Source organism: Pteropus alecto, unplaced genomic scaffold, assembly GCF_000325575.1.
Source record: "Pteropus alecto unplaced genomic scaffold, ASM32557v1 scaffold669, whole genome shotgun sequence".
NCBI classification, from domain to species: domain Eukaryota; kingdom Metazoa; phylum Chordata; class Mammalia; order Chiroptera; family Pteropodidae; genus Pteropus; species Pteropus alecto.
In genome coordinates this window covers 276,739-287,453 of record NW_006442554.1, presented here as the reverse complement: position 1 = coordinate 287,453, position 10,715 = coordinate 276,739, and the positions used below count along the sequence as shown (strand labels likewise).

At 46.8% G+C, this 10,715-nt stretch overlaps 1 protein-coding gene across 8 annotated transcripts in view; it reads right to left on the bottom strand.

The window, feature by feature from the left end:
• Positions 1–10,715, bottom strand: part of OTUD5 (OTU deubiquitinase 5) — a 23,986-nt gene that overhangs the window by 11,105 nt on the left and 2,166 nt on the right. For 5 of the 8 annotated variants that reach the window (XR_003043404.1, XR_003043400.1, XR_003043402.1 and 2 more), the window contains exon 2: positions 3,281–3,374. Coding sequence is in view for 3 of the 8 variants with exons in the window: in XM_025040430.1 (XP_024896198.1) it covers positions 3,281–3,374 (94 nt within the window). In the remaining 5 variants the exon portion in view is untranslated. Of the gene's footprint in view, positions 1–933; positions 1,095–3,280; positions 3,375–10,715 lie in introns of those variants that run through there. The other 3 variants (XR_003043401.1, XM_025040428.1, XR_003043403.1) reach the window with 2 other exon arrangements.

Below are 10,715 nucleotides of genomic sequence, written 5' to 3'. Positions count from 1 at the left end.
TTCCACTGAGGACAGAAAAAGATACTTGATGTCTGCAGGGAATCTAAAAACAAACCACACAAATGCGTGTACACACAGCAGCAGGAGACAGGGACCTGGTTCATTCCCACTTCCCTCCTGGTCCAGAGAGAACCCTGGCCCCACTGAGATGAGCCAGGAAAAAAGGCTTCACTTGCCTGTCAAGCAGTTGTGGTGCACACCTTGCTGGTGGCCTCAACTACCCCAAAGGGCACAGCCTCAGTGGGGAAATAGCAGAACTTGGCTGCCTTGATAGTGTGATCTCTGACTCCCATGGCAAAGAAGGGAAGAATGAAGGAGACAGGCCAACGGAAGCTGGCGTACATGGTGGCCCATGGGAATCTTCTCCTTCTGGCCTGGTTCAACCTCGAATCTCGACATTCTGACGTTGGTCAATGTGACCTAGATAATAGGGTCCTGGCTTTCTCTTGAGGCCTGTTTCCCCATTTATAAAAGTCGAAATTGCCCTAAGATTCAGCTCTCCAATGCTGATTGTCCATGTTTCAAGACCAAAAGGCCCAGAGGAGTGGGCCTGGCTAATGTTTCTGGACCCCACTGCCATACATGCATATCCCCAGCTGCTTCCCATGCACATTTGGCCTCCACTTTGCCTACAGAGGGCAGGGTCAGGACCAGAGATTTTTACTGAGTCAAAGTCATATGGGAAGAGGGAGGGAGGAGAGATACAGGCTCACATTTCCAGGAGGAGGTTTTCTGAGCACAGAAGGGGCAGGGTGAACCATAGAATACCTCTGAGACTCAGGCTCATACTTACACTCCACCTAAGCTTTCACTGATGCTCATAAGTCCCCAGTAGAAGGTAGTGGGAGAGACATGGGCACAAGTAGTGGATAGTGGTTCACACTGGGGACACCCAGACCTCAGAGGCAAAACAGAGAGTAGAAAGTAACCTACCTCAGGATTCCCAACAGTAGAGGGCTACAGGCTCCTAATTGGAAGAAGTAAGGCCCAGAGGGGTCAAGAATACAGCTGAGTCTCGATCTTCTCATCTGCCTCATGGGATAATGATCCCAATTTTGTAGATGAACCTGAAACACTCAGATGAATGCCTACCAAAGAGTTGGGGTCAAGGAACAACAGAGTGGCCCCTATGTCTGTAATCCCAACTCCCGCCCTCAGTTATGTGCTCCTTCCACTGCTCAATGTATGGCAGGAAGTTAGAACCTGTAGCCTTCTCACCAAAGCCTACAGTGACTACCACCTGTTCCTGTCCAAGCCATGCTGGAAGCAGAGGGGCAGCAGAAAGCGAGGACAAAGTCCCTTTCTCAAACACATGTCTTGTGCATTCTGCCCCAGGAAAAACTCCAGATGAGGCCTAGAGACACAGGAGTCATGTACTTCTGGGGAGAGACCATGGGCTTCTGAAGTTTTATGGAGAAAAGCCAAAGGCAGCTCAGTCAGGGGAAATGTATAACCATCATGCTGATAAGGAAAGGCCTTCAACCTGCCATGGTCAGCTCTTCCTGTAAGCTCAGGGCCCCTACTGGAAGGCCCCAACAGGGGAAGGGTCAGAGGATGTTTGGAGGAAATAGCTAGATACACACACAAATATTGCTCTTGATATGGGTTACTGCAGAAGCCAGGTTTTCACTTGCCCCAAGATCCGCATCAAAGACTGCTCAAGACCCAGATTCCCCAGCTGCATTTTCTGATCCTCACTCTACCAGCAGCTCTGCTTATCCCATGAACAGCATGAGGTCTGAGCACAAGGCCTAGCACTGAACAGGTCCCCACTTATTCTTTATTTGCCTTCCTTTGGTCCAAGATGCCCCAAACCCAGCTCTTTCTCTAGGAAACATCCCAGGGAGAAGAGAGACTTGAGCCACAGGGATAGAAAGGCTGGGATTTTCAAAGCCCAGTAGAGTCTACTGCCTGAACCACCTCTGCCTGGTAGAATAGGAGAGGCAACTGCTCACCTTCTTTCTTTCACCCATTCAGAAAACATTAGTGGCTCTGAGGCACAACTGAGAACAGCATTGAGGCTTTATCAATGCTACTGTTCCATGAGGACCAACTACATGTCAGGCGCTAAAGGTCATCTCGCTTAACTGTTACAACACTGAGTCTTTTAGCCTCATGTTACAGATAAGAAACAGGCTCAGGATAAAAAAGCTGCTTGCCCAAGGTCACACCAAGAATCAGCAGCATGACCCGAAATAGAGTCTGGGTCAGTCTGGCCTACCAGCAGACATGGGGGCCAGGTACCCACGGACTGAGAATAACAAATCTAGAAGGGATTCAAGGAGCCCTTAAGAATCAAAACCACTTCATAGATGGGCAATGGAAGTTATGAGTGAGGGCCAGAACAAGAAGATAGGGTTTCTGACTCCTAGCTCAAAGCTCCTATCAGAGAGCACTTTTCCATTGTAGATATCAGAGCCTCAAAGGGAGAATCAGATCACACTTCCAGCTTCCCCTGGACACTAGCACAGGACCTCATGAGTGTTTGTTGGGTCACAAATTCAGAGCCAGAGGGGCCTCAGAGATCTAGCTCAAGCTGGACAGAAGATGGTATTAAGGAATTATTAATTTTGTTAGGTACGATAATGGCATTTTGGTTGTTTAGAGAGACAGAAACACACACCTTATCTGTCAGAGAAATATTTACAAATGAAATGACCCAATGTTGGGGTTTTGCTTTAAAAATACTTGTTTCAGAAGAATGAGAAAGAAGGGGCAGGGCAGTGGTGAAACAAGGTTGGCCATGTGTCGATGACTATTTGGAAGATGAATGATGAGTACATGAGGGTTCGCTATTCTACTTTTGTGTAAGTTTTTTAAAAAGATCTATGATCCCAAGATGAGAGTAGTATGCTGTGGTTCAGAGCCCGGGCCCCAGATTAACCTAACCCAGACCCCGACCCCTGGCTCTACCACATACTATCTGACCCTTAGCAAGTCACTCCCCATCTGAGCTGCTTTTCTCATCTGACAAATGGAAGCGATAGTACCAATACTTACCCAGCTTGGGGAAAAATTTAAATGGTCTCCTATAATACCTGACGGAGCAACCTGTCCCTAAGTAATATCATTTTCTTTAATACTATTATTGCTGTTATTACTTTCACACTGCCTCATGACCAAGGGCTAGAGGCCAGAGATACTAACTTGAGGCTGTGGCCTGGAGTCTCTAAAATACCAGCTAACTCTGCCTCCAATACTTTCTCAGGGGTTACCCTTAATAACTGAAACACAACTCAGGGGCACCCCCAGGACCTTGAAGGCTAAAGCAGAGACTCACCTACAGCCCGGAAGAGACAGGCACCATCCTCCTTCATCTGCTTGATGATGAAGCCCTTCTTGTCTCGCAGTGCCTTTTCAAACCAGTGCTCCTGCTGGAGGGAGAAGTAGGGGTCAACAACAGGAAAAGCCTGTACCCCTTCCCCAGGGCCCTGCCCTTAAGCTCCTGAGGGACCCAGCTGATTAGCTGAGAGGATACTGGGCAGGCTCAAGTTCTCAGCCCTGTTTGACCACTCCATGCATGTGGAGCGGGAGGAAATCCTTTCTTTTAGGGAATCAGTTATTGTGTGAGCAAAAGACTTGCTCCCAGAGGGGCCCCAACTGCCCTGAGAACAGAGGTTCCAGCTGCATTGTGCCTCCTGCTGACCATCCTGGCAGCCAGAGGCCCAGAGCTGGCAAGTACCTGGGAGAAGAACTTGGCTCTACCTCAAGATATTTCACCTGGGTCATTCTTAGGGTAAGAGAGATGTTGAGAAGGGAGTGACTGGCAAGATCCTGAGCCCCATATATAGCTAGGGAATTCTAAGATCTTACATAAGGCAAAATATATCATACAAGGGAAAATGCATGTAAAATATGATCTCACTTGTGATTGAACACATTTAACATATATATGTATATGCATATGTATACAAACACACATGCACACAAAGTTGGGGAGGCTATACAACAAAATATTATCCCTAAGTGTTGGTATTACAGGTGATTTTACTTCACTTCCTTCTTCATAAGAGATGTACACTCCCTTGTCCAAAATTCTAAAACTCAAAAAGTTTTGAAAACCAAGTCTTTATCTAACTCGTTTGGCATCATAACCTGATTTAAGCTGATGAGAACCTATTTATCCCACATGGAGGTTAATATTCAAACATTTCCATGCAGAAAAATTTAGGTATTTGATTATGAGGTGCTGCCACAGACCCCACCAGAGGTGTTACAGAATATAAAGCATACACACAAGGTGACTTTCCTAAATTCTAAATTTTTTCTAAATTCCAAAGCACATCTGGCCCCAAAGGAAGTTCAGGTTAAGTGAACCTGTACAAATGTGTATTTTCAGACATGTTTTTAAAAAGATAATGTAGAGATTAGAAAAAACATAGAGGATTTTTAGGGCAGTGAAACTACTATGTACAATACTATAATGGTGGATACGTGTCATCATACATTTGTCCAAACCCACAGAATGTACACCACCAAGAGTGAACCCTAATGTAAACTATGGACTTTGGGTGATTGTGATGTGTCAATGTAGGTTCATCAATTGTAATAAATATATCACTTTGGTGGAAGATGTTGATAATGGTGGAGGCTATGCATGTGTCAGGGCTAAGGGTATACGGGAACTTTCTGTACCTTCTGCTCAATTTTACTGTGAACCTAAAACTGCTCTAAAAAATAAAGTCTATTTAAAAAATAAGTATCCACATGTTACTTGAAGCATTTTCCATTTCAAAACAAAACAAACCTGAAGCACCAGACCTTTCCCAGGCCCCTCACGCCCTCTGCTGGCTACCAGAAGAAGCCAGCCTAATCCAGCATCAGAGCTAACAACCAGAAGTCCCAAACCCACTCCTTGGGAATACCACCCTACCCAGGGATTTATAGGATCCAGGCTAATGCCAACCAGAGGAGATCACCTCTCTGCAGGCCTTTTCCCCTAGCTCATGTGAGGTAGGAAACACAAGGTTTGGAGGCCAAAAGCTCTAGGTTCCAATCTCAGCTCTGTTGCTCACTTGCTGCATGATTTCAGGTAAGCTACCTGAACTCTCCAATCCTCAGTTTCCTATCAAACAGGGGATATGTGATCTATCTGACAGGGCTGTCAAGAAGCTCAGAGGAGCTTTAGGACCAGAAAAAGCTTTGTAAATAACATACCATATACTGGTGAGGTGGTAACCAGTCACAGAAGGGGTGAGACAGGCACAGAGATAATGTACAACTGAGACCCTCAGAAAGTTCCAGGTGAGTGACTGAACAGGAAGGAACGAGGAGGGGGTGACAAGGGAATACCCAGCAGGCCCCACTATCAGGGCCCACACCCTGGGTAGGTATGGCTGGCTTTCCAGAGATGACAAAGGCACTGGGAAGACCTTAATGGGCTTCCATGAGCAGCATAAAGACTTGTTTGTATACAACATTCCTGCAGTCCAGGTGCCCCTCCTGCCCCAGAGGCTGTAAACGAGCACACTCCAGCCAGCTGCTCCAAGTCCATCCCTGCCTGGTGGGATCAGCCATCTTCCAGCACCATGGCACCTGCCCCAGCCAGAAGTTTCCAGCAGAGAAACTACAACTATGGTTACAGCCTCAGACTGGACAATAGTTCTAAAAAAGGGCACACAGCAACCTCCTGCCCTCAAATGTAGGGGAAAAGAAGATCAAAAGAGAAAAGAGGATCAAAGAGGATGAGAGAGCTCCTACTTATTCACCCAACAAAGGTTTACCAGGCAGCTACTAAGTCAGACCCTAGGCTGGCAATGAGGCCAGAGAAATGAAATCAGACCTGCTCTCTACCCTCGGTAAGCTCACAAACTGCTAGAGGTATGTCGGCAATGACTACACACAAGTGTGAGGAGGGCTGTGAAAGAGATGAACACACGGATGCTGGGGAACACAGAGGAAGGGACTTGGCCAGTCATTAAGGCAGACACCTGAAAGGAGGTGCTATTGGAGCAAAGGATTAAAATACAAAGATCTCCAGAAAAGCTTGTGAATTGGATAAGAAATTACTTCTGCCACAAAGCACCAGGGATTCCAGAGGCCAGCAATGAGCTCAGCAGAGCTAAAGTCCCGGGTAGGACTAAGAGAGTAAGCAGGGCAGGGCCAAGAAGATAGATGAACTCCTATTAGCCAAATGCCTGTACTATGCCAGGTGCTAGATGCAAAAGATGACCTCATTTAATTGTCCTTACCACAGCCCAAATGGCAGAAAGTGTTACCCTCATTTTACGAAGGCAGAAAGAACTGGGAGTTTGGGCACCAGCAAGACCTAGTGTAGAGGCAACAGGGGAGGCCTCATGAGCTATAACATGGAGACATAACTAGCAGACCATCCTGGGAAAATCCTGGTTTGTCCTTAAAAATGAAGGAGAGCTGAGCATACCCTATGCACAAGCAGAGCTTTGGTCCTGGGGCAGTCAGGGTGGCAGCTGAGCCTGGAATTGGAGGCCAAACCACTAGCCACCCACTGGCTTTGGCACCTGCAGCCTAAGAGTCTGGACTGGCTGAAACTCCCTTTGGGGAGAGAAAACGGGGAGGTCTTGGGTTCCAGAAAGAGTTTAGACAGTCCCATGAGTTCCTAGCACAGTCTCTTCCTTCTCCCAGCTAGACAGGAGCCTCCAAGAAAGGTGCCAACTCAGAATTTGTTTAGGAAAATGACCCAGGAAGGACAAGCTAGTGGGAGTGAAGGGTGGGGGCTGGCCCAGTCATAAATAAGTTTAAGCTACATCAATGCCCTGGCCTGAGAAAGTCAGACCCTCAATCTTGCAAGTCCACTACTGAAACTATAGGCAAGTCCCTCCACATCTCTGAGCCTCCACAAAGGGGCTGGGCAAAGATCTCTGACACCAGGAGATCCCAGGTACAAGACTGCAACCTACTAGTCCAAAGGCCCAAGAAAAGTTGAAGTAGACAGTGGCACCCAAATGACAGGTTCCAATGCAGCTCCAATTATTAGCCATGTGATGACCTGCTCTAGAGCTTTCCAATAATAGAGATACTACGCAGACTCAAATATTACAGGACTCTGCCCAGTAGGAGAGAATTTAATGATGAGTTCCCTTCCCCTCCCTGGAAGGGAAACAAAAACACCCCTGTAGCAGGCTGAATAATGACCATCCAAACATATCAGGCCCTAACCCCTGGAACCTATAAATGTTACTTTATAAGGAAAAAGGGTCTTTGCAAGTGTGATTAAGAATCTTCAGATGCAAAGATTATCTTGGAGTATCTGGATTGGACCTAAATGCAATCACAAGTGTACTTAAAATAGCAGAGGAAGATCTAATACAGACTGAAGAGGAAACCACACATACACAGAGATGATGATGATGATGATGTGAAGACAGGCAGAGGTCAGAGCAATGTGCTCACAGACCAAGGAATGTTGGCAGCCTTCGGAAACTGAAAGAGGTTTTCCTCTAGAGCCTCTGGAGGTAGTACAGACCTGCCAACAGCTTGATTTTGGACCAATGAAACTGATTTTGGACTTCTGGCCTCCAGAACTGAGAGACTACATGTCTGTTGTTTTAAACCACCTGGTTTGTAGTAATTTGTCACAACAGCCATAGAAAAATAATATAACCCCTTGTAGCACTCCTGGTGTGAGCTATGAGGCAACATGACATGGCTCTCACCCCACAGGATCCACCTCTCCAGGGAAAGGGTTAGAAATAAGGCAGCAGGGGCCTGGACTCTCCCACAGCCTGAGAAGCTGCTAATCCTGCCTGCCGATGAATGAGCTTCCACTGAAGGGGGGAAAGGGGCAGGGGAAGATGGCGGAAGCAATGGCAGCTCATAGACAGATGTTTTCCCAGAGCCCATGGCCAAGAGGTAGTTAGTATTCTGGGCTTCACAGCTCTATCCCAGCAAGCCTGGTGCCAAGATCACTTCCCCCTAAACACCCAGGAACACTGGCTCAGCTCCACTGGCAAAACGCAGGCAACTCATCCAATGAGAAAGAGACAGATGCACTGCTCTTTAAGAACCAACACAAGATCTCCAGGGTGGAGAAGTGGGAAAAGAGGAAGGACACTGGGGAAGCGGTTAAAAAATGAAGATTCTATTATTCAACAAAAAGAAATGTAGTACTGATATATGCTACAACATGGATGAGCCTTAAAAACATTATGCTGAGTGAGAGAAGCAAGTCACAAAGGACTGCATATTGTATGATTCCATTTAAATGAAACATCAGATGAAACAAATCAATCAAGACAAAAATAAAAAGTAGATAAGCAGTTGCCAGGAGCTGGGAGAAGATTAAGAGACTGCTGGACGATGATGCGAGGTTTCTTTTTGAGGTGATGAAAATGTTCTAAACTTGATTGGTTGTGGTGATGATCGCACAACTGTGTGAGTACATTAAAAGCCACTGAATTGTACACTTTAAATTGGTAAATTGTATGGTGTGTGAATTACTTCTCAATAAAACTGTAAAAAGCAAAAAAACCCCAAGGACCTATAGCACTGGCCGAGGAGAAGGAAACGGAACACTGCTTGAAACTTCATAGCATACCCCTAAAGCCAAGGGGCCCCACTCGAAACTTTCACGATGGGCTGGGGGAGTGGGGAACAGGGAACTAAAGAAGATGTTACGACTAGCTTCATAACACTGAGTCCGACCACCCTCCTCACCACTATCCATTTTATGAATGGAGAAATTGAGACCCAGAAAAGGGAACTGCCTGAAGATACTGGACTCAAAGCCAGGGGACCACTTCTTACTATATACCACTCTGCCTCCCCACTAGAGGAATCGGCAGGTTCCTAAATGCCAAATGATGGGTCTTTGCTAACAAAGACTGGTTGTTACAAAGGCTCCTAGGAAGAACCCAGATGATCCTGGGGAAACTGCAAGAGAAGAATCAGCCAAGGTCTGAGGTGGGCCAGGTCAGGTATTTACACACTCAATCTGATCACACTGGCTTGGGTGGACTTCTGTTTTTTGTTTTGTTTTGTTTTGTTTTAATAAAAGGCAGCTAAGAGTTTGCCTAAAGCTGTAAAGCAGCTAAGCAGGAGAACCTGGAGTTTGAATTGAGGCATGCCCAGTTCCAAAGCCCTGACAGGCAACCCTGAGCTTAGTCACCACAGCACGGATGGCCAAAAAAATCAGTCTACCAACCCTGAGCCTTACACCAAACAGGCCACTTGTATTGCCCACCAAGTTTGGATGGCTGGGAGGAAACAGAATGGGGGCAGGGGAGTGGGGGGAGGAACATGGTTCTTTCTCAAAAGACACCCACCATTCTCTGTCACCTCTAGGTCTAGAGAACTTTGGTGTGAGTTCCCTAAAATCCCAAAGCTAAATGATACCCCACCAGCTCCTTACCTGACCAATGAGGAAAGAGGCCCAGAGAGTATAGGCAGAACTATTCTGGTTCATCCAGCAAAACCCCAACAAAGCCTGAGTGAGAACCCAGGTACCCTGGCTATAGTGCCAGGTCCAGCTTCTCCCATCACCTCAGCATGCATGCCTCCTTCTCAAAATGTTCTGTGGGGTCCTCAAGCTGAGAATGCTTTCAAGACATTCTTTTCATATGGTAGACTCTCAGCAAAGCAGTCATGCCTGAGAAAGAAAACCCCTGACCCCAGGGTGCCAAAAGGGCTCCTAAAGGCAATAAAGAAGTACAGTGACAGCACTAGGACAGACAGGAAGTCTGAGTAGTCAGAACAAGGATCAGATTCATCATGTGGGCTCCCTCTCAACAACTCCCCTCTTTCCCAAGGGCTCTAATTGGTCTCCATGCTACAAATGCCCCAGTGACTGTTCAGGACCAAGACTAAGTCAGCAGAAAGAATCTCCCCTTCTTCTCATCCCCACAAGGTCCCAAGTTGGCCCAGGTGAAGCAGGGAGAAGTATCTTTTTCCTTCTTTTGTCCCAAGAAGTGGGAGGACAGGAAGCCTCTCCTCTGTCATTGGGAAGGGAAGATATCATGCAACCATAGAGCTTTGTTTCCACGTTCTTATAGGAACAAGTTTAAAGGAAGAACTCTCAGCCCAGGAGATGCAAAGGGTATGTAAGGAGGTATCTTTCTAGTCACCATGGCAGTGCATGACTTTCTTCCTCTCTGTCCCTGGGATCAGGGATGTATCGCTCCCTGTTTCTGTGGAGGAGGAAAGGCAGACTTTACCCCAACCAGGAAGAGAAGAAATAACTCCTGGCCCTGACCTTGTGGGTCCAGATGATTTATTCTGCCTGTAGTAATGGGTAGAAAGGTAACAAGGATGGGGGCTCCTGTGAAGTACAGAAATATTTACCTGAGCCAAGGGGGAGAGGGTTATGGGTGAAGAATTTCCCTGGAGTGAGGATGTCCCAAACCCCTTTTCCTGTCTATGGGAAGAAAAAAACTTGTTGAAAGCAATTCAGGAAGCTCAGACTATTTCCCTGATCCTGGAAATGAGAAGCAAGCAGAATCAAGTCAGGGAGAGTCTCAGAATATCCCCTAGCTCTTGAGGGGAGGTCTCAGTCCCCATGTCCCCAGTAACTGACAACATTCTCATAGAAAGTAGGGGGATCTTCCTGGACTGAGAGTAAAAGTTTCTTATGACTGTGAAGAACACTCAGGTACTTCGATCTAATGGGGAGGCATTGGGCCACACTGAGGAGGATCTCATGTCCTTCTTCCTGGTGGTAAAGAATTGCCTGGTTGGGGCAGGGGAGAGCCTCATACCCAAGAGGGTAGGGCTCAGGCCCCTCCCTAAGGTAGGATATCTTG